This window comes from Archocentrus centrarchus, chromosome 2 (genome assembly GCF_007364275.1).
Source record: "Archocentrus centrarchus isolate MPI-CPG fArcCen1 chromosome 2, fArcCen1, whole genome shotgun sequence".
Classification (NCBI taxonomy): domain Eukaryota; kingdom Metazoa; phylum Chordata; class Actinopteri; order Cichliformes; family Cichlidae; genus Archocentrus; species Archocentrus centrarchus.
In genome coordinates, this window is record NC_044347.1 from 12586201 (window position 1) to 12610851 (window position 24651).

The following is a 24651-nucleotide window of genomic DNA, read 5'->3' on the forward strand; positions in this document are numbered from 1 at the left end:
GTATTATAGGTACAGATCCTACAATAATTACAGAGAAAACCCAACAGTCAAAATGACCCCCTATGATCAAGCACTTGTCCACAGTGGGAAGGAAAAACTCCCTTTTAACAGGAAGAAACCTCCGAACCAGGCTCAGGGAGGGGCAGTCATTTACTGTGACCAGATAGGGCTGAGAGGAGAGAGAGAGGACAAAAGACACACTGTGTCTACCACTGACTACCATTTCCATTTAACAGCTATTATTGTGTTTAGTTAACAGTTTTAACTGTTACTTTATAATAGATCATTTAATCAAAATGCCCAAAAAAAAGAAAAAAAAAATGCCCCAAAAAGGACCAACAGCACAAACACAGGCGTGAGATCCAGTTATTAGCATCTACCACATCGCTAAATTTAAGCTTTAAGCAGCCTCAAGCGACCACTGGAGGAACTACAGTTTTTGGCACCTGGGAGGAGGCAGGATTTTAACATCTCAATACCTTTCATAAATTCTTTTTTGGATGTTTTTTTTGTTTTGGTGGTCCTCCAGGGTAGCTCCCTGTGGAGCGGTAATCATATCTCACCCCTCTTTCTGCTTTCTGCCACACCATCAAATAACGTGGCAAACTTGAGATGTTGCTAAAGGATATTTTCAAAAGTACCCAGGACCATACCCAGAACAAAATGCACAGCTCCACCAACCCCTACTTCACGGTCCAAGAAGGCAGCATGAGTTGCATTGAACTTTCACTAAACCACGTGAGACTTCCTCCAAACAATCAGCCTGTTGGTTGTTGCCTTCATTCCCATCAACTAGGATGCAGGTGCTGGCTTTGGGACACCCAGGTGGGGGGGCTTTATGCATGCTGGGGCTTAGCCAGATGCCACCTGGAGCTAACAGTAGGTCAAGGAAACTCATTCTGTCCTTTAGCTCCTGGTGGTTAGGGGTTTCTACAGTAGGATGCAGCTCCTATGGTCGTGCCCAGGACACTTCAGCATTAGCTTCATTTATCAGAGCCTGAGACATTTCTATAGGAAGTTCAGCAAATGTGTGATAATCAGGTGCGTGGACACCTACAGCTCATCAGGTGCAGACTTTTCATGCTCTGAAAATTACTGTGTGACATTTGAGATTATTTCCTTGAAGCGGCTGGGCGGGGGCTGTCATTTCCTGGTTGTTTATCTTTATGACACCTTCCAGGAACTCTTACGGCTCTTTATTTATTTCACAACAACAGTCCCCACCCTCCTGTCTCTGTTTATTTATCATTAGTTATACTCAGCTTCATTTGTTTTGACTGTACCGTGCAACAGGATGGAAACCACACTGTCTCATTCTCTGAAATTAATTAAACTCATTTGCACCTCATCGTCTGTCTCAGTTTTTTTGAACAAATGCATTTTTGTCACAGAGAGAAAAGGAAAATAATATGACAGTTTTCACACTTGATGGTCATGATGAAGGGACCCTCACTGAACTTTTCAGGCTGATTTTACAGGTCAAAATTTAAATTGAGTCTCTTAAAGGGGGTAAACCTATAGGTTTAATTACAGTAATGTGATTGAAATCCCTCTGAAACTGAGCGTGAGTGTAATAAAAATGAGTTTGTCCCTATGATTATTAGATAATAATTTGACAATAACCATAATACAGAAGCAAATTGCTCTTTATGGTGAATAATGCCTTATTGTTGTAGGCTAATATCCCTACAGGGAGCCGTACAGCCACTTTGACCTGACTGTGTCTCTTTAAAAATGAAATATTGTTGTGTTTTTGTGTGTTTTGACTATGATTAATAGCAGTTTCCCCTTTAATTGAAGCACTGGAGACGTTTAGGCGGAGTCGCTCTGTGGAGTCAAGTTGCCTGAATTTACTCCTGACAACTACCGGATGTGATGAAAACTTAAACGTGCAGCAGTGCCTTCAGGTTAGGAAAAATGTTGACAAATACAAAGACTTTTTTTCATACGCAAAATAGCAAATCAAGATAAACGCAGGATTATTAGTCTTGTGATTTCCTTTTGTAAAAAGTGTCTGCTATTCTTTTACATTCACAAGACTAATTTCACTAATGTCTACATTCAAAGGTTTCCTGAATTTCAATTTTTTTTTCAAATTAATTACTTAACTAAAGCGCCACCTAAACATTAAAAATGTTCTGTCATTTTCATATACTGTCCCAATGTGCGTTAAGGGAATGTGTAATTATGGGTTACCTGAGCAGGTGATGGTAAAAGGTAAAGAAAATAAACAGCCTAAATTATGGAAAAAATTGTAGTTACATACTGAGATTTTCAATGAAAATTTATTATATTGAGGAGATAAATGATCCCAAACGATCCCTGCATAATTTCTGATCAAATAAAAGCCCGTTTTATTTTGAAAGTCTTGTCCGGAAGCCGCCATGGCGGTAATGGCAGGCTTGACCGCTGTGTTTCAGGACAGGTGGAACCTCCGGTTTGACGAGCTGCTGTTGTTCTCTATACAAAGAGAGACGGAGCCGGGAAAATACCTAAAAATTCCGTCTGAATTAAAACGTGAACTCGTATCGGAGACTGCAAATATTGTCTGGAATATAAAAGCGGTAATTTAAACGTTTTTTGGGGGGAGAAATGTCCGCCGGAGGAGAGAGAAAATTGAAAATAAACTGCGCAGTTATAGTTTGATGGGAGCGGTGACCTGACCAGGTAAGAGCGTTTAAATGTCTTTTTTTTTACTTCACATTAATCTTTGTGGCATATGTGTTACAGGGTTTCATTGAGGTTACATGGTAGAAGTCCTGACATTTAGAGACATTCAGAGACTTCCTTTCTGTTTAACCGGTTAGCGCCAACACTTCCTTAACATTTCCTTAAATTGCCCGTTAAATTCTCTGAGTTTGGTTTGTGGAATAAAATTCAAAATAACTGTAGCTTTGTTCAACACGACGCATACTTCCGCTTAGACCATCACTGACAGACGGACGGTTTCCAAACTGGGGTCTGAGGACCTTTAGAGGTCGCATGTTTGCTGAAAATGTCCGTGTTGATGAGTGTTGCTCAGTCACCAGTTTTAATGTAGTCACTTGTGTAGTGCACAAGTGGATCTCAAAATAAGGTTTAGGGACCTTCAGGGGGTCCAACTCTGCTGTCTTTGTATAAAAATAAAACATCAGGAATGTTAGAGCACATCCACAGACACTGAAGTTACACAGCCTGGATTATGTTACCAAGAACCCGTCCTTTTAGACTCTTTTAATGTGGACTAGAGATTGTACAGACTGTTTTAACACAGCCTGATATATTTGAATGCTTCAGCTACTTTTAGACATAGAAATATGGTGATTACATTACTTTTCCCCAATATGGACTATGTGAGGCTAGGGCTGGACCATACTCTACTACAATTAGGCCATTCTAATCTGGATTATATGACCAAACAGACTCCAGAGACAGTTTGAAACAAGGTTCAGTTCCTGAGAAACTTATTTTATCTGAAAATAGGTTTTTGTAACACTAAACATTTCTTGATGAAGACCATGTTTGTAAATCCTTTATTTAACCGGTTCATTAGGGTTCACATCGATTAATCGGTAGTGCATTAGCATAAGGAGCTCTGTTTAAGATGTAATCATTAATTTAATAGTCTGCAATCCTACTCTGAGATTTTAACTTAAAAAAAAAAAAAAAAAAAAAAAAAAAAAGCAGCTGTGCATGGCTGCAATATTTAAAGCTGCCCAAATGTTCCTCTCGAGGCAGATCTATTTATACTTGTTGTTTGATTTATGCCACACTCAGACAAGTATTGATGTTGGAAAGTCTCTAGAGTAATCAACTCTTTCCCAGAAAAGGGAGAAGACACCTTGTGATCATTAAAGATGTGCTCTTTTCATTGTTTCCTCTCATAGGTGTGTAAGTAATCCACAAATTTTCTTTTCTCTGTTTAAAATCTCAAATATTAAAATGTTCCTCTTCCTCTTTCAGGTTATTTCAGGATCTTGTTAACAGATTTCTGTTACAAGTTGTGTTTTAGCAGGAAGCCATTCATGATGTCTAACAGTGAAGCAGTTAGGGGATGATTTTAGCCTCATTTGTTTACCGTGGCATTACTCTCACCCTCATTTCCTTATCTTCCAGATATGGCAGCTGACGACAAGGTTGCCATCCTGACAGATGATGAGGAGGAGCAGAAGAGGAAGTATGTCCTCGCTGAACCCTTCAACACACTCTCTATGGCGCACCAGGAGGCCGGCACAGAGCCACCAGTGCCTCCCTCTGAGATGGCGCCCAATCAGGCGGTGGCCTCACCGCCAGATTCCATAGACTGCTGCGAGAGGATGTGCCTCCGCATCAATAGCCACCTCCTCATCTCCAAAGTCTTCTACTTCTTTTTCTATGCCGGCTATGGATCGCTGCACCCCCTGCTGGCCGTATACTACAAGCAGCTTGGTATGTCGGCCAGCCGCAGTGGGCTGCTCGTTGGCATCCGCTACTTTATTGAGTTTTGCAGCGCCCCCTTCTGGGGTGTAGTGGCCGATCGTTTCAAGAAAGGAAAAGCTGTGTTGCTGTTTTCCGTTCTGTGCTGGTTGATGTTCAACTGCGGAATTGGATTTGTCAAACCAGCGGAGATGAAATGTGAGGAAAAGGGAGATTCTCTCACCACGCTGCCACCACCCGTGATGACGATCCGTCCCCAGGGGAACTTAACATATCCAAGCAACTCCACCAACCACACCAGAGGTCGGCGAAGCCTCCTGGAACTCGCTGGAGTTCATGAACTCCTGGACTCCTACGTCGGCGTGTTCCACAGGCTTGAACGCAGCGTGGACACCAACAAAACAGCCCCTCAATTTAATTCACCCAACACCACCCAGCTCACACCAAACACCACACAGCAGACCACCACCACGACCACCACGACAGTTAACGCACCAAACCCCAAGAAAGAGACCCAGATCGTCTACAACAGGGACCAGGTAGAGTCCATTTTCCTGCTCATCTTGCTTGTCATCATTGTGGGCGAGTTCTTCAGCGCCCCTGCCATTACCATCGTGGACACCGTCACCCTGCAGTACCTCGGTAAAGCCCGTGACCGTTATGGCCTACAGAGGATGTGGGGCTCTCTGGGTTGGGGTCTGGCCATGTTGTTGGTGGGAATCTGGATTGACCACACGCACATCACCGTGAAGATCGATGGCGACTGTATCCCGCCCGATTATCGCCTTCACAACTACCAACTCGCCTTCATTGTCTTTGGCGTACTGATGGGTGTAGCGTTGATTGTGGCCACCCAGTTTTACTTTGAGAAAGGTGGCGAATATAGGCAGGAAGTTCCAGAGGTGGTGGAGGACTCTGCGAGCCCTGAGACTGAGTCTAACTCTTCAGACCAGACTCCCAGCAGCTTCGACGCCACCCAGGGGTTCCGCTACAGTGACCTTCTGAAGCTGCTGTGCAGCGTGCGCTACAGCTCCGTCCTCTTTGTCGCCTGGTTCATGGGCTTCGGCTACGGCTTTGTCTTCAGCTTCCTGTACTGGCACTTGGAGGACCTGGGTGGGACGACCACGCTGTTTGGGGTGTGCTCAGTCCTCAGCCACATCTCAGAGCTCGCTGCGTATTTCACCAGCCACAAGTTCATTGAGCTTGTGGGCCACATCAGGTAAGAACAAATGCTACAGAGCACTAAAGGCCTTCCTGTATTTAAAGAGATTTGCTCATCATGCTGATGGTTGGTTGCTCCGAGCTCCAGTTGCCTAGGTAACCCTTTAACATATTTACCAACCCCTTCATATGTCTATCAGCTGTATCCTTCACTCTCATTGGTTGTTGCTTCAGTCAGTCACCTCAAAGTTGAGAAGTTAGCTTGGGACGTGCCCACTTTGCGTCACCAGCGGTTATTTTGCCCTGTATCGCTGACATTGTGTGGTTGCAGCATCACTCCTAGCTGCTTCCTGTGTGGACGTTCATTAAAGTTGTTTGATGATCACAATTACTTGGAACTACTTTTAATTAAACCTAACAGTCATTGTTTTGTCACAGATATTTTTGTTTTAATAGTCACTGGGATCCAGTATCTCACCTTATTTAGTAACTAACAAAACACAGCAACAGATAGTCTGGTAATAATTAATTAATGAGGAGTTTGGTATTTTACTATCATGCTGTCAGGCTTCACATAAGTTACGTTCCCCCCTCAGATACACAGTGCGCTCTCTCCTTCTGTGTTATATAAAGAGCCGCTTCATCTGTGTTACCAAAGCTGACAATATCCAGGATACTTCAGATATATATATACTTCATTCCTCTCCACAGCCCCTGTAAATCATTGCTTAACTTAATATTAAACATGAGAAAATGGGCAATCTATCTAAAATAACAGGATGCTGGGGCATTATTTTGTTTTTCCTCATGTCCACCTGCCTCTGACCTAACTGTCCCACAAGAGCAAATCAAAGAAATCTCTCAAAAGCAGTTGAAAAATCCTTCCATCTTCTCAAATAAATGACCAAAAACATAACCCTCCCCACTCCAGATTTTCCTCCTACATTTGTAAGCGTCCTGTCCTAAGCAGCAAACCTGGCGTGGAAACTCTTGATAAACCATTTAAACTCTGTATTCATCCCATTAAATGTGGGTCCACACAGTTCAGTCACTGCCTGGCTGTATTTGGTGTCAGAGCTGTGCGCCTCTTCGGGACAATGCTGTCATTGAATTCAGGGCCAGGCCCTTCAGGCCGCTCCGACATCTGAGAGCGAGGGGTTAGATTTCAGAGATCCATCTCCGCTGTCGACTTTCAAAGAGCTCCAGAGTCTACACGAGGCGAAGGGAAAAGATGGAGCGAGTTTAATTAAAGTGCTTAATAAATACACCTGCAGGCTGATATTTCTGTTCCTCGCATTAATCAAAAGCTTTGTAGGAAGCCACCGCTGGCTGGGAGCTTTCAGCTATTACTCAGGCAAAATGAGGCAGTCAAAGAAGCTGTAGGAGATTTATAATTTAACTGAATAATTAATGATGAGCACCTTTTCACTGGTGTTAAACGTAGAGTATTTTCTGTCCTCTGTTTTACATTTAGAGGCCCGGGCCCTATTCTACGAAGCATGTTCAACATACCCAGGGTATCTTTCTGTTATTTGGATTTATTTAGGTCACTTAGGATTTATTTAGGTTACTGTCCCACAGTGTGATAAAGGAGACGTGGAAATGACTTAAGTCTATCAGCAAATCAAAATGAATTTAATTTTGATCTGATTTCCCAGCAGTGTAAAAGAGACCTAAGCAGCAAATTAGAATCAAGTATCATCATTCTATTTTCTAAATCACCAAATTAATACACACACTTTTTCCTGACAATGAGACACACAGTTTGCATTTCATTCAGTGGTTTTATTAAAGTACAGCTTAACAAACTGCATATATTAAACATACCCCCCACCCCCCCAGCAGAGAATCTATATTATGCTTAAAACATGCTGTAAATAAACGACTCGGTGAGAACGAGGAGCTTCCAGCTTATTTTAAACTGACACGCTGAACGTAATCTGCTCCTGGCAGTTTGTTTTTATTCTCTCAGCTGCAGACTCTGAGCTGTTTAAGGGTTTCAGAATCAGAATCAGAATCAGAAGGTTTTTTATTGCCATATGGGTGAACAGGTTCACAGCATTAGGAAATTGCTGCGGTACTTCGTGCTTACAGAAAAAAACAAATAAGTATAAAAACTATAAGACAATATACAAGTATACAAATTGCAAATATACAGAGATATTAGAGCTATAACTATAGCACAATATTACAAAATTACAAAATATACAGTGCAGAGACTAATTAAAAGATAGAAGAATGTAGACTATATTCCACTAATATGTACATCAGTGCAGTCAGACAGGTGCATAGACATAGGGTCATCAGCGTTTGTGGAGGGTGGTGGTAACAGTCTTAGGGTAATTGTTCATGAGTCCAACAGCAGAGGGGAAGAAACTGTTCTTATGGCGGGAGGTTCTGGTCCGTATGGACCGTAGCCTCCTGCCTGAGGGGAGAGGGTCAAAAAGTCTGTGCCCAGGGTGAGAGTGGTCGGCTGTGATCCGACCTGCACGCCCCAGTGTCCTGGAGGTGTACAGGTCCTGGAGAGATGGGAGGTTACAGCCAATCACCTTCTCAGCAGAGTGCACAACGCGCTGTAGTCTCTGTTTGTCCCTAGTGGTGGCTCCAGCGTACCACACAGTGATGGAGGAGGTGAGGATGGACTCAATGATGGCAGTATAGAACTGCACCATGGTCCTTGCTGGCAAGTTGAATTTCTTCAACTGCCGCAGGAAGTACATCCTCTGCTGGGCCTTTTTGATGACAGAGGTGATGGTGGGCTCCCACTTGAGGTCCTGGGTGATGGTAGTTCCCAGGAAGCGAGAAGAGTCCACTGTGGTGATGGGGGTGTCAGTCAGGATGATGGAGGGTAGAGGGGCTGTGTGCTTCCTAAAGTCCACTATAATCTCCACTGTCTTCTGGGCGTTCAGTACCAGGTTATTGTGGCTGCACCAGGACGCCAGACGTTTGACCTCCATCCTGTAGGCCGACTCGTCCCCGTCTGAGATGAGTCCGATGAGAGTCATGTCGTCTGCAAACTTAATAAGCTTGACAGACTGGTGGTCAGAGGTGCAGCAGTTGGTATACAGGGAGAAGAGCAGAGGAGAGAGGACACAGCCCTGAGGAGTGCCAGTGCTGATGGTCCGGGAGTCCGAGAGTCCGAGAGTAAAGATTAAAAATAAAAACTGAATTCAAACATAGGCTTAGTCTATGTACACATTTGTGTAGGTGTGCTGTTTTAGGATCATAGATGAATGCTTATAGAAACACAACATAGTTGTAAAAGAGTTTGCTAAGTCAAGAATCTGTATTTATTACTGATGCTCATCAGGGAAACCAAAGATTTTAGATGCTTCAGACCCTCCTGCTCTCCCCGCAGAGTTTTGGGGGATCTTCCAGGAATGCTGACGCCATTTTCTGGAGAGCTGACTTGCCAGTAGGCGGTGATTCCATACCTGTTGATCTCCGGATCAATAAACATTTAGGAATTTTAAAGCAACAAGAACATTTCACCTGTTTTTAACAGCGTGCTTTTGCGTTAGAGGACATTTACAGCACTTTTAGGCCCACAAGCTGTCAGGTCCCTTTAACCCACGTTAATGATTTCATGACTCGGTGTGTATTCAGGTTCTGCGGCACACCCAGACACACACAGCCCGGGATGGGCTGTCACAGTTTTATGCAGCTTCATCTCACTTATGAAACTCAGGATGTGACTCTCCTGCAAACACACTTCCTGCTTCACAGCAGCATCTGAGCAGCAGCTTCCTCTCTGGTGTTCACTTGTTTTTATAGTAACTGATGAGAGTATGTTAATAAGTCACCTTAGGCTGCAGGTTTAATGTGTTAACCAACCTAGCAGAGAGACCATCTGCTGCTCCTCTGATGTGCTCTGTGTAACATTTAACTGAGTCTGTCTGTCTGTAAAGACTCCATTAGATGGACTTTTTACTTCCAGCTTTTTATTTTGAAAGTTTCTGTTTTCTTTGTTGTAACTAATTAAATATTTTTTAGGTTAGATCAGCTTGAAGACAGCTTAAAACTCATATTTCTAAATAATCCATTCTTACCATGGGGTAGATTTATGCACTTTTGACTGCAGGTCTTGCATCAGTCTGTGTTTTATCTATAACATGGTTGTATTTTCTCTTTGTCAGTGATGCAGATTTACATTTTTAGCTACATGTCCATGTTTGAATCCATTCAAGTTCACGTCTTTGAAGCCTGTCTTCTTACTAGTCAGAGTTTCTAAGCTCTTAGAGAGGGAAAGAAGCGGGTCGGACATCGATCAGTCGTTCTGCACCAGTGCAGCAAGGGCTGATTATCATTTATGTCTCAGGAGCGTGAGAAGTAAAGTTAAAATCTTGTTGGCAGGGGGTTGTGGGAGGTTGCTTGCTCTCTCTAGGTAATATTGGGCTCAAAGAGGGTGCTGCAATACTTGCTTTGGTTGCTAGAAGATTGCCGCAGTTGCCCGTAGTTTGTATGGAAGACACCAGCTTGTCTGCAAAAACTGCACAACCAATAAAGAGACTGTCCACCTTCAAAGTAAAAGTTGTGCCTTTTGAAATGTGAAAGGCACAGCTTTTATTTTGAAGGCAGACAGTCTGCATCACACTTTTTCAGGTTTGAGTCGCTTCAGTTAGCAAGTGTCTCTCATTTGTTTATCATCAGTGGGAAATGCTGACATCATCACTTTTCCCTTTAAAGAAACTTTGTTTTCAGTAAGAGAGCTTTTAGAGCTCGTTCTGTTCATACACCCAAATCACTCTGTGTGTCTGTGTGTGTTCAGTAAGGCTTGTGCAGATGAACAAACAAAATGATCCTGGCTATGCACGTGATGAACTCTGGGTGTGTCGTACTGTATTGTTCTCGAAAAAGCAGCACAACACTCACGAACACCACAGAAGAAGCAGAACAGATAAAACATTGAGTTATAAGCTCATAACTAAAATATATTTCCTATTTTTGTAGCAGCAAATTACCCGAAGCTGTGACTAAAACCCCCAGAATAATTCGGTCAGCCGACTTCAAGACTTTTTACCAGTTTACAAATGAACCCTCGAGCTCAGCTGTTCAGTGTCAGTTTTAATCTTTATGTTTTTCAGCAGTGCTTGCAGACAATTTAACGTTTGTTAAATAAATATTGAATTTATTTTTATTTTAATTGCCCCAATAAAGAAAGTCAGTAACACTTAAAAAGCCCTAAATATTGTTGTTTAATAAACAAACTGCATGTTTACAGGATAAAAAGACATTTCTTTGGTATTTGGAAAGCTGTTATAAGGATTTCCTGTTATTTTTGAATTATTTTGAACCAGGCGATGCAAATCACCCAAATGTCTTAACAAATGTCATCAGAAATGTCCTAAATCTGAGAAAATTACACACTTTTAGCTTCATATTTAATTAAAATCAAAGAAAACAGCTCAGGATTGGGTTAGTAATTGAAATAAATCACATACTTCTCTTTCCTCCTTAGAGTACTGTACATCGGCCTGGCCTGTAACACAGCTCGCTACCTGTACATCTCCTACCTGCAGAACGCCTGGACCGTCCTGCCCATGGAGATTCTTCAAGGTAACCTTTTCTCTGTCTGCAGGGAGATTTGGGACTCTAGGACCCAGGAGGGAGGGCAGGACAGGAAGTGACTGTTTGTCCAGCAGGGCGCTTTATCAGGCAGCGCTTTTCTTCCTGCAGGGATCTGCTGGTTAGTAGAAGGCCGTCAGGGCTGCAGCAGATGACAGAAAGCCGTAAAATACTAGAAAGAATTCAGTTTATGAAGTGAAGCGGCTCAGACTCTTCACAACGTGACCTATACTACTCTGTCGGGTTATTTCCTGTATTGTGGCAGCATTGCAACATGCAGATAGGGTAATAACAGAGAAACCTACTAAGTAAGGACTCGTGCAGGCTGATCAAGGACTTTAAGATCAAAGAAAAATCATTAAACTTCTTACTCAGTCATAAATCAGTAAAATGTAAACTTGCAAACCTTGTGTCACTATTTTAACAATCTCTATGAAAGTAACAGCTTTATCAAAACAAAAATAAAATAAAGAAAAAACAGTGAAAACATGATTTCATAGGTCCTGTTTACGAGCAGGAGCTGCTGCAGTTTACAGGAAGCTACATTAACCCCTTTTCCATCTTTTATTCTGGTGTTTACAGTAAGAACCATTTCACAGTCCTCACTTGGTTTCTGATTCACAGTGAGTGGAAAATAAAGCCACGGTCTGCAGCAGTGTGGATTTTAGACACCGAAAACAATATCAGTTTCAGACTTTTTCTTTTTTTTAACTTTGTGTAAGTTTTATGTTTTTATTTTTGTATTTTTATACTTTTTGTGTATTTTTATTACTTTGATTTTCTATCTTTGTGGGTTTTCTGTTTATACTTTTTTATTTTAGTTTTTATTTATTTTTTATATATTTATTTTTACTGTTAATTTTTATTTTCTGTTTTTTTTAATATATATTTCTATTTTTTTTTCTGCTTTATATTATGGCAGCGAATTTTTAGTAGTCATAAATATTTTCTCACATCCTCCCATATTAATCTAAGGGAAACATTTAATTTACCTGATGCATAAACTTTTATACAGGCTGACAAAATAAAATATTGTTGCAGAATTATCAGATGCTGTAGTTTAATATTAGTGAATATTGGCACTGTTTATTAATATTTTTTAAGTATCTGTGACTTTATTTAAGCAGTGTAAAGCAAGGTGAGAAATGCAGCTAATAAAGCCACGGTGTAGACATGAGTAGGGAGCATCTGCTGTCTGAGCCTGACTGGTTTGCACGAGACACCCGCCCTGAGAAAACACCGACGCCTCACAGAGTAAACAAGTGGAAGCCACGCTGGAGCTTCAGCTCTGAGCACTCGACCTGTTTTGACAGCGTTGCGCTGGGCAGTGACACGATGAAAAAGTCTCAAAGTGTATTCGGCGTTTGTAATACCTGCGGTCTGAAAACAGGAAGCGCCGAGGCAGCCTGTTTTTTACCTCAAGCACTTAATTTACAGTAAGCTGTGGTCACGTGACGCCTTATGTTTAGGTCTGTAGACAGGAAGCTGAGCTGAGGGGAGAAAATGAAACTGTCGGTGCAGGTAAATTAAGTATATGGTATATGTCAGCCTTCATTCAGTCCCTGAAGGCCACAAACGGTTGCTTGTAAACGTGACTGAGAACTTATTTATTGCTCAAAACACACTTCTTTTTATTAGTTTTAGATATATAATCGATAAACAGTCATCGCAAAGAACACTGTTTAAAAAAAAAAAAGAAAAGAATTTTAGTTGCGACCCTTTGACCTCGCACTGCACAAAAAGCAGGGTTTTCATCGGTCAGCAGCACTGTATGTGTGAAACTGCAGGTTAACGACTCCTGACGGGAATTTGGAGGCAGCGCAGAGAGCCGGTTCACCTCCCCGCCCTTCGTCTAAGAGGAGGCTTTCATTTTTTAAAAAGAAAAAAGGTAGTTCTGAAGTACACAAATGCAAACCATGATAGCATGGAGTAGTATGGAGGGGCTGCTATTTTAAACTCTCTCTGCTATGAATAAATCAAGTTTAATATACTCATAAACTGCAACTCAAATAGATTTGGTTTACATATGTAAACCTGCTTAGATTAATGTAACTAATAACAGTCAAGAATGTTCTCTTGATAATTGCATGTAACTCTGTATAATTATATAACTCAATATTGTGCTAACATAGCTTAAACGGTGCCTTTTTAACCTTGTAGTGTAGATTAACTCTGTTGTGATTGAATGTTTAAAAAAGTGCTTTTAAGTTGAAAATCTGGCTGCTTTTTAAAAAAAACCCAACAAATTCCAGCATGCTTAAGATAACTTACAGAAACATGCTATACTTGAGTTTATTCTGAATCCTGCTTCAGCTGTGACCCCTCTGTCTGCCCTTTGTGCGTCCTTCAGGTGTGACTCACGCCTCAGTTTGGGCAGCTTGTATCTCCTTCCTGAGCGCCGCTGTCCCACCGGCTCTGAGGACCTCGGCGCAGGGAATCCTGCAGGGCCTGCACCTCGGATTGGGCCGTGGCTGCGGAGCCATGGTCGGAGGAGTGTTCGTCAATTATTTTGGTATGAAACGAGAGTGTGAGGCAGAAATCGCCCAGTAGCGCACTGGCTGATGTTTGAGCGCAGTGAAAATGGCGATCGGTGGAGGTTTGGGGGGGTTAAATGGTTTTGTTTGGGCTGCTTCCAGGTATGAAAAATATTTCCAGGAGAAGTACGAGTTCATCTCGCTGATGTTTTCCCCGTTTGCTCTGCAGGTGCTGCAGAGACGTTCAGAGGAATCGGCATGGCCTCCCTCGTCATCCTCCTCATCTTCTCCTTTATCCAGTGTTTGACTCGAGATACTGAAGGGAAAGGTGGGAGAAATGCATCTAAATATTCAAAGAAACAAGATGACAGATATGCAGATTAAGCCTGTTTTATATGTTACTGTGGATAATTGGATCACAAGTTTATAGTTTCTGAAATAAACAAAGAAAATAAAGCAGGTCTAATAAGAAGAATGAGCAGATCCAGATGAGCTGATGCTCATTTTTAGCTGCAGGATGAATTTGTGTTTGTGAGCAGAAAAGAGCACAGATCATCCATAATACAGAGCTCGAGTCCAAAGCTTAAACAATGAGTATAATTGATTAAACTGACAGAAGACTCTTCAGTTTTCATAATCTGTTCAACTCACTGCTCACATTCTAGTATAATCAATAGGAGGACGCATAAAACGAAGAATCAGCTGTTAGGATTTGTCAGCATCTATCCCCATCATCCTCCTTCATCCCGTGTCTGATCGGAAAAATGTGGCTTGCTCGAGTTTGTTGTGTTGCACTTTATTTACACTTAGAAGAAGTTGCTCCATATATCCAGATCCCTGGTCTGATCCCAGGAGGAGAGACGCGTCACTTTGAGGTTGCATCAGAGAGGGGATCAGCCAAATCAAGCATGCGGAGCTCCACGCTGTGTCCACTCTTTTCAAACAGTGACAAATGTTATTAAAAATGTCATAATAAAGGCAAGCAATACGGTGGTGCAGTGGTTAGCACTGCTGCCTCACAGCTAGAAGGACATTTAGATGGTTCGGGTTTGATTCCATCTCGGCCTGGGCGCCTCGCTGTGTGGAGTTTGCATGTTCTCCCCGTGACTGTGTGCGCGTCCTCCCACCGTCCAAAGACATGCAGTTACTGGGGTTAGGTTAATTGGTGATTCTAAATTGCCCATAGGTGTGAATGGTTGTCTGCCTCTGTGTTGGCCCTGGCAAGCTGTACAGGGTGTACCCTGCCTTTCACCCTGTGTCAGCTGGGATAGGCTCCCCACCCCCACCCCAACCCTGAACAGGATAAGTGGAAGAGGATGGATGGATAATAAAGGCTAAATTAAAGCTAAAATCACGTTTGAAAGCCATGATCTGCTGTAGACAAAAAGCCGTGCTTCTTGTTGATATTTTTGAGCTGATCGTGACTGTTGATTTTGTTTCCCGTGGATTAGCTCACACCCTTGTTTTCTATTATCCTTTGTTTTGTTTTGTTTTTCCTGCTGCCTTTCCTGGATTTCTCCCTCTGGGTTGGGTTCAAGTGTCACAGGATGTTTGTGAGTGATGGGAAGGCGGGGCGCGAGGTGCACTGGTGGATTGGTGCAGCCAGGGCAGTTTTACAGACATTTGAGCTGTGATGGAGTTTAAAGCTTTTGATTTACCAATCAGTCTGCATGATAACCCTCACCGATGGTCATGAGCTCTGGGCAGTGACAGAAAGAATGAGACTTCAGATACAAACAGTGGAAATGAGCTTCCTCTGTAGGGTGGCCCAGCTCAGCTGTAGAGAGAGGGGGAGGGGCTCAGAGTCGGCCGAGGAGGTTTTAAACGTCTAGTGAAGAGACCGCAGGATTGACCCAGAGCTCCCTGGGGCGGTGATATGCTTTTCTAATTTCTGCCTCCTCGTTTTCTTTGTCCTCCTGGCTGTTATATTAATCTCGGTACGCCATGTTAAAGGATGTCTCGATTCCTTAAATGCCTTCGTTTGTGGGAGCGTCTGCACAACTGAAATACACAAACCAGAGGAGGACTTTTGAGACAACTCATCCTTTTTATTCATGAGTTGTTTACAATCACATTGACTGCGCATCACTTAACTTTGTGATTAAAAATGGGAATTTACATAAAATTGGTCCAAAATATGAAAAACTGATATGAACTCTGTAATACCTAAGATTAGACCTGCAGTTATTGATCATTTTAGTAATCGAGTATTTTTAATTTGATTACTTGATTGTTCCATTGATTAATCAAATTAAAAATGCTTTTCTTATTAATGAGCTGCAGGTTGGTTTCCATTTTAGAGAAAGCCGGGTGGCTCCCTGTGTAAAACAAACGGTGGTGGATGGAGCAGCTACAAAGTTCGCTTTTCTTCTCATTGGAGCTTGTTGAGCAGGTGGTCTCATGATGGACTCCTGGCAGCTTTTTCCCAGTGAAGGTTTTAATGGTGATTACAGGAACAACTGCTCTCCACTCCACCTGAGCTCAGTCTCAGTAACGGCTCCACCTCTTTGCACTTCGATGTGTGTGTGTGGGTCTGTTTTTAGTTGCAAATGTGTGTGAAATTTGTCGAGGGTTTTTCATAATCAAGTTATTTGAGTTACTCGATGAATTGTTGCAGCCGTTTCTGAGATGATGCATCTGCACCAAATTTTCTGCCCGTCGTTTCATGTTTCCTCTCATGTCACTTTCTTCCAGGTGACAAAATGCTGGCAGAGAACATCCCAGTCCCCTCCAGCCCAGTCCCCATCGCCACCATTGACCTGGTGCAGAGCCACTCCCCCTCCGACAGCCCGGCCCAGGTGCGGCAGGCTGCCGTGTTGCCAGTGAGGAAGACCAAACATCAGGAGGATCAGGAGGACCTAAACAGGCCGGCCTGGGTGCTTTCCGGTGGCCCCTGGGTCGCAATCGCCTTCGCCTTTGTTCAGATCAAAGAGGTGATGAACCTGGCGAAGAGCAGCGTTCAGCAGACTCATCCTGCGCAGGTGAACACACTCAGGTTTCAGAGCATGTTCAAGTAGCTGAAGAGAGTTTGTTTGTCCTCCATAGTGTGTCCACACAGTGAGAGAGTGCACAGTAGCTGTGTCAGCACATGAAACCAAAAATCAGTTTGAGTTTTGGAACTGATCTTCTGGAATTAAACCAGAAGGATTTTCATTATTTTCATCAGGCTATGAAAAAATCTCATCCAATAGGATTAAGTTATATAAAAGTTTAACAGTGTGACTTTTAAACAAGTGTGTCTACGTGTTTAAAATCTCATGAGCAAACTGGCTTAGAGAGAACAGCCCGTCTAACCATTTCACGCTTATTTATTTCTTATTTTCCATCTTTTTTCCCGTCGCTGGCGAGCTCCACTCCTATTCTAGCACATTTTTCAACCAGCATGCTAATCCTACCTACACATAGCATCATCACCATCAGCTACACGCTGTTGGGTTTTTTGGAGGGCTGCGGGGAAGCAAGTCTGTGTCAAAATCCTTAACTCAGCATAGCCAAATGTCAGAATCAGAACCAAATGTTATCAGATGAAAATGAGACAAGCATCAACTCCTGTCTCAACAGCTGACGCTTGCTTTTTGTAGTGAAAGCGGTCAGACTGGAACTTCCAGGGAAAAATCTAAAATTAGTAGCCAACCTGTCTGGTAATAGGGATTTCCTGCTGATGGATTCACTAGTCGTCCAAACAGGAGGGAAAAAATCAAGAAAAAGTACAGAAACACCCAGAATCGAGCTCAATCAGTTACACACATCGGCCCAGTTTAAATCACAGAACACTTTTGATTTATGATTTATCTACATGATGTGTAATTTTAGATGAACTTAGTGCTTGCAGTTACTGCAGATAGCCACATGCTGGTGTAACTGCTGTATAAATGGGTGTCATGTAATATTAACTCACTGTTTCCATCTGTTGTGTCTGAAATGTCTCCTCTTCATGCTTTAACTCACTAATCTGACACTTCCTCCTCTGACTGGCTGCCCACACACTCTCTGAAGAAAGGTGAGACAGTGTAGCGTGCAAAGCTTCATGGAAAACTACTCTGTGTGTGTGTGCGTGTGAGTGAGTGAGTGAACGAGTGGGGTGGGGGTGTTCCGGGTTTCCTCTGTATGCATGTGTTGTCTTTTCATGCATGTGGTGATAATAGTGACTTAACCATACCTGCGTGTGTGTGTGGGGGGGCTGCGGGCATGTACATGCATGTGTACGTCTTTGTGTGTCTGTGAACCGCCCACACCTGACTCTTGACGTCATGTGAGGCGCTTGCCTGCATGGGTTACTCCCCGGTGATGTCACCTCCAACCCCACCCTCTGTGGGCGGGGTCAGAGATCTGCATTCGTGGCTGGGAACTGATCACTGATGAGGTATTTAGATCATCTCCGCTTGATAAAGCAGCTGCTTCAGTCTTACTTTGATGGTGGTTTATTAACCTGTGAGAGAAAAGAGCCGAGTGATTGTTTACAAAGGATTTTTTTTTATACATTATTTTCTTTTAAATTCCAATACAGGAAGATAGTACATGATAAGCGCTCTCTGTATACATTTGCCTACATTAGGCACAGTTTCAGTACAGGGGTAAAACCTGTGTGAGTAACATAGCCACTGTGATCTCACCCGTTTGTTTTGGAAGATTGAACGTTAGCTTTTATAACCATAAACATGAATGGGAGCACGACTCCGACTCAGAAATCTGGTAATTGGTGCTAAGTTACAGACCAATTAGAATATCAATCACCAAAACTGCAGCACACTGTTAGCAACACTGTGTAGAACAGTGTGGGATTTCCCAAGGATGATAAATGTAAATGTGCACACAGTACAACAGTAATAATACAATAATGTATGGGGTGTTTAGTCAGTGAGAGCTCGGTCCGTGTTGCCGGCAATAAGTCGGGCCTGTTTCCTGTGGGTGTTGGACCCCACCAGGGCTGCCCTTTGTCACCGATTCTGCTCATAATTTTTATGGACAGAATTTCTAGGCGTATCCAAGTGGCGGAAGGCTTCTGCATTGGTGGTCTCAGAGTCTCATCTCTGCTGATGTGGTCCTGTTGGCTTCATCAGGCAGTGGCCTCCAGCTCGCAGTGGAACAGTTCGCAGCCAAATGTGACGCGGCTGGCATGAGAATTAGCGCCTCTAAATCTGAGGCAATGGTCCTCAACCGGAAAAGGGTGGAGTGCCCGCTCCAGGTCAGGGACAAGTTGCTGCCCCAGGGGGAGGATTTTAAGTATCTCGGGATCTTGTGCACGAGTGAGGGGAGAAGGGAGGGGGAAATCGACAGACAGGTTGGGGCTGTGGCTGCAGTGATGCAGATGCTGTATCTATTCGTCGTGGTGAAAAGAGCTTAGCGTGAAAGCGAAGACCTAGGACACGCTGGAGAGATTATATCCCCTGGCTGGCCTGGGAACGCCTTGGGGTCCCTCCGGATGAGCTGGAGGAGGTGGCAGGGGGAGAGAGAGGTCTGGGTTTCTCTGCGTAGGCTGCAGCCCCCATGACCCGGTCCGGATAAGCGGAAGAAAATGGATGGCTGGAATTATAAAAGTAATAACACAATAATAAAATAATAAAAGTAAAAGCCCTGCTGAGCAGTATTTCCTCCTATAGGGGGAAAAAAACAAGATCTTTGTTTATTAAAGCTGCTTAACAAATGTAGGCTGAAAATTATAACAGCTTTTGTGTCACTAAATTAAAATTTTAACAGAATATTTTTACAGATTAAAAAAAAAAAAACACCCACAGCTGTGAAAACGAACACAAATGATGATGTTAAAAATAAGAACATATGGTGAATATATATTAACTTTATGATGAAAAGCTTGCGTTAATATATAGATTTTTTATTTATTTTTTTTTTTTACTGGATTCATTCATTTTATTTCACTGGCCATTCAGCCTCAGTAGGTACCCATTATCTGACAGTACTTTTGGGCAGAATATCTCTGATTATCTACGTATGGAGCCAGTTTCCAAGACACGGATTAAACCCAGTGATAGACCTTACACTTTTTTTTTTTCTTTTTAGTGGAGCTCTTCATTGAATTGGTTTAATCCATGTCTGGAAAACTTGCTTTAAATGTTTTGAATTTCTCCTTTTATTCACAATACATTAAAACTGTGTGCAGTATTCAGAGGCTGTGTGACTGCTTCATATTTAGGCTGGTTTCTCTTTGCCAGATGAAGGTCTCGTATTTAAACATTACAAATAAATGGCTTTTCGCAAGTTAAACAGTTTGTCCCTCCACTATGCACCTGCAAAATTAAATAAATATGCAAAAATTAAATTATGAGAAATATAATCATATTTTTGATTACTTCTGAAAGTGTAAAACACTGCAGTAACCTCTGGCAGTGAAAACAAGCTCATTTCAGTCTATTTAATGAAGTGATGTAAAATTTTACCTTCATACTATGAATATTTTGTGACTTACAGGCTCTCAAAATACATACAGGCATTTTTGTTTTTTGTTTTTTAATTTTCATTATTTTATCCATTATTTACACATTTAAGCCCTGTTTAAAAACTGTAACCAAATCAGTTTTATGCCCGTTGAAATTGTCACAATCTAAAGCCAAAGTCTGGTATCGTGGAAAGCATCAGCATTAGCTAAACTGCACCAGTTTAATGCCTGTGACGCAGAGGAACAGAAACAGGCGTTGGTACCCTGGAGGTTTGATCTCTTCTCTGATGATTCACTGGAGAAACTTTCAAAAGTACATTTTGTGTAAACTTTCAAGGGTCATATCATTATGTGGGATAGGCGGCTGCTCAAAACTAGGTCTCTTTTTTTTTTTTTTTTTCTCTCTCTCCTTTTTTTTTGTACCACCTACAGTTTGGTACCAGGCTCATCTTCTAACCATGATCTTCTAGATCAAAATGGTTTTCTACTGTAGTCATAGTTTAACACTGAGTATAGTTTATCTGTGCGAAATGGAGAAACAACGTCGATCAACCAACTTAAGGTTTAAGGTTGGGTTCAAATTCTTTAAATTTAGGCACACAGATTTTGGTTGTAGTCGTGCAGCAGGAAGAGTGCTGCCATCCGTCTGAACCATGCAGGCTCTTTATTTTCCTTCGAGATAGTTTGAGGAATTAGAGCGTCTTCGATGGAGGCGGGACAACACAGCTGAGGTCTGAAGCCAGCCAAGAAGTAGAGTAGAGCAGCAGAGGAAGCTCAGGGAAAGTTACTTGTTTCTAAAATATTTGACATGGTTAATTTGTCATTACGTAACCAGCTAGTGTTACCATTGTATTCATGCATTTGCTGGCTAGTAGCAGCCCAGGCAGGTTTTTCCAGCTAGCCTTTTGTTGGGAGCAATTAGATGTAATCCGGTAGAAGTAACTTAAACTGTTCCTCAGTGGCTGTTCCAGATGTTTAACTAGCTTCCTGACAGCCACCTTCACTGTTTTGTTTCTCCTGTTGCTAGGTTCTCAGTGAACAGGCGCTGGCTGAATACAACGCAGCGTCACACAGTAACTCGAGCGATGACGGCTCAGACCCACCGGCATCCACCACGGAGACTCCCACGCAAGCAGACACCACCCACCCCGTGCACACAGACTCTGACAAAGACCAAACGCACCCTGCGTCAGGTGGAGGAGGGCCCAAAGACGACCCAGGCTTCACAGAAGAAAACACAGACTGAGTGTACATTTAAAAACAATTTAATGCGCACACAGTGAGCTTTAATCTCAGTGTGTTTTATTACTGCAGAGTGATACAGCTCGACAAGTCAGCACGTGTCCAGCTCAGTGTTAAATTCTTATTTTGTGGTGAAATGTTTCCTTTGCAGTTTATAAACACTGTATGTACAGACTGTTCTAAAAACTGCTGTGTATATATTCATTAATACTGGCAACATGTTGGAAATGGTTTAACTCTGGAGGTAAATGATTTCTTTTGTGTGTCTAGACTTGATTAATGGACAGTTTTTGCAGCGGGCACTTTGGTTTCAAACTGAAAATGCATTTGGAAGGCGAGTAAACCTAACGCACCTCTGATTTCTGTGCACTGTAACTCCTTCCAGAGGAGTGAAGGAAATTCCTTCAGTTGCAAATGTGCCTCTTTTTAAGTTATTTAACTTAATTTACTTAAAAAAAAAAAGGGGGAAGAAAACATGATTTTTTTTTTTTCCTTTTTTCACTGTTCTAGTGCATTTTTAAATGAAGTGATGATGTACCTCGGAGCTTTAACTAGACGACAGCACAAATGAATTTATTGGTACCTGAGGGTTTTTTTCTGAGGTTTTAACTTGTGGTGGGGATTTTTATTGTAATGTAACACAAGGGTTCTCAACTTGTATGTGCCACAGAGCGTTTTCATGGCCACGCTGCAGATGTGTACAGCTTAATTCACAATAAAAGCCTCTCAGTTTTATCTAGCTGAATGCTTTTAATTTGAAGCAGCGGCAGAACTTTTAGGATTATCAGTTTGGTTTATTCGTAACACCTCAAACGGCAAAAGCTACCATCTATATTATCCCAGCACACAAAGAAGCTTCAAAACAAGTTAGAAAATGACAAAGAGCAAAAAATAAGTAATGCACCCCGAAACCTGACACTGCTCAGCCTGTAATTACTTAATAACCGAATAAAATTCAGATAGCAATCAATTTTTTTTCTTTTGCTTTTTTTCCTTGGGGACATTTAACCCATTTAAGTTAAACTAATACATCCATTTAATGCATTACTGTTCACACTGATAAACGCCTGTTTCTCTAAAAGATAACTGCTGATCTGGAGCCATTTCCAATATCCCCTGTCATCATAGCTGGAAATGACTTCTGCTTTCTCCTTTTCTATATTGATACTTTATTATTATTTAGAAGTAAATAAATGTTTAGTATTTATTCAATGGTGTATAAGTTCACCAAAATTTTTTCTTTTTGGGGGCAGCCACCATGTGAGTTGGGGTTTTTTTTGTTTGTTTGTTTGGGGTGGCTTTGGTCTCCAGATTAATTTGTGATATTTCTTGAAAATATCAGGATAATTCTTTTGATTCAGACTTGTAAAATTATTCCTACGTCTAAAAAAAAAAAAAAAAAAAAAAAAAAAATTGTTGGCATCCACCAAAGACGTCTTGGTCTCACCAGGACTGCAATTATTCAATTTGTTCAGGCATACAGTAAACTTTTATCACATAGGCAGAAATGGCAGTAAAATACACACATTTCTCTTAAAGAAGGAAACCCAGACTCTGCCCAAAATATGAATGCAGGGAGCTGGAGAGAGTAACTGTACAAAAAGATTGATTCATCAATGAGTACAGATTGTGTTATTAACCAATGCCAATATTCCATTTCATTAAAATATAGTTCTAATCAGTATTCATATGTAGTTAGATGAACTACCTGCAAAACTGTGTTTATAACAAATATATAAAAATTGGTTTCATTTATGTAATTTTTACATATTTAAGTTTTTTTTGTTTGTTTTTTCCTTTTTTACAGAGTCAGATCATTTGCTTATGTCCTGGTAAAAACTAGTCTGGCTGTTGGGATTCTCCTTAAATGGATTTAATTTGTTTGATGTTATGGTACATTTGAGGTGGACTTGCAGAGCTAGAAATGAGCTGAATATTTTTTTTCTTAGACTCTATTAGAGTAGCTTTGGATGAATCACGGTTCAAAATAATCCTGATGTATCTTATTCTGGGCCTCGGTCCAGCCACTCGGTTCATCCTATGTCGGACCTGGGAATACGCTCTTTATAGGCACTTTGATTCCATGAGATGCATTTCAGAAGCGTCTTTGCTCTGATGCAGAAATCAGATCAATAGAGGCTAAAGGCTCAGCTTCTAAAATACTCCTGGTGTGATCTGAAGCCAAGCAGAGGATGGAGCTGCAGCAGCACAGACCCAAACCTAGTGTATCCCCAGAAATCTGCTCTTATTGACACCATATTGAAGTCAGAGCTTGTGGCTCAAAGGGTTTACTTGTACAAATGTTTTGAGCATTCACCACTGGAACAGGAGATGACAGAAATGTAGGAAAAGTGAAATAGGGCCATATTAAAGCTGTTACATCATCTCCATTTTCATAATTTGTCACTTCTTTTAAAACACATCAGGTTTTTGAAAACTCGCAGGAGGAACTGCTGACTGCGTCAGTTCCTATCAGAGCACACTGAAGGAGCTGTGATGATGAAGTGCCTCTTTAAACCTCTTAATCATCATCATTATTCTAACTTCTTATGATGAGATGTCAAGCAAAGACCCCTTTACTGTGCTACACTACACTGCCAATGGCTGACATGCGCTCTGCTTCCTGCCTTTGATTTTCACGCCAAATATTTCCCAGTATTGAGTGTTTTTGTGCCGTCTCTGTAGGAAAGCCTTAAAAATAAAGATGTTCTGTTTACTGTAATGATGTGTGGACAATTAAAGGACTTAAAAAAAAAAAGAATGAAAAACATTGAAAGTGATGTCAGTTTTTTGGTCTGTTTTTTTAATCTGGGAGGCCAGTTTCATCTTTTTAATGGTAGAACTGTAATGAATGAGCAGCCTAACACAAAAATAAGCCCTATATTCATCTGAAGACATGGTTATATTTATATGTAACTGGAGAGTGAGGCATTTAGTAAAGACACTACATTTTGAATGAATGAGTATGAACCACATTTTCATTTTGCTTTTACCATAGCTACTGTAAAGGTATTTTGGTAGTCTTTGTCATTTTTGACAGAAAAAAAAAGCTGTAAAGGGTTTGTTCTGTGTTTGTTTAACAGTTGTTACTTTTACAGAGAATAAATGCAGATGATGATTCCTGATGTTCTTCAACCTGTAGAAACCAGCATACAGCTGCTACATATGGATTAGGGGAAAATGAGCAGTCATGTACAGAAACAGTCCTCTGAGAGGCTCCAGCACCTGGACAATGCTGGAGTCCAAGCTTAATATTCTGAAAGGACATAAAAACAAAAATCCTCTATGCTGATGATACTGTCATTTATACTCCCGCTTCCTTTACGGCGCAGGCAGTGTAAGAACTTAGTAGTGCAAGAACTGGTTTTAAATGGACACAAAACAAAGTTTACTGTCTTCTTTAAAGCTAAAACCTTCGTA

General features: G+C 41.6%; 1 protein-coding gene across 1 annotated transcript; it reads left to right on the top strand.

The window, feature by feature from the left end:
- Positions 1–2383: 2383 nt before the first annotated feature.
- On the top strand, positions 2384–21966 carry LOC115796064 (major facilitator superfamily domain-containing protein 6). The gene is made up of 7 exons (XM_030752293.1): positions 2384–2667; positions 4096–5614; positions 11015–11112; positions 13472–13633; positions 13825–13923; positions 16290–16576; positions 21017–21966. The coding sequence occupies exons 2-7, from the start codon at positions 4098–4100 to the stop codon at positions 21233–21235; spliced, it is 2382 nt and encodes a 793-aa protein (XP_030608153.1). The 5' UTR covers positions 2384–2667; positions 4096–4097; the 3' UTR covers positions 21236–21966.
- The last annotated feature ends 2685 nt before the right edge of the window (positions 21967–24651 follow it).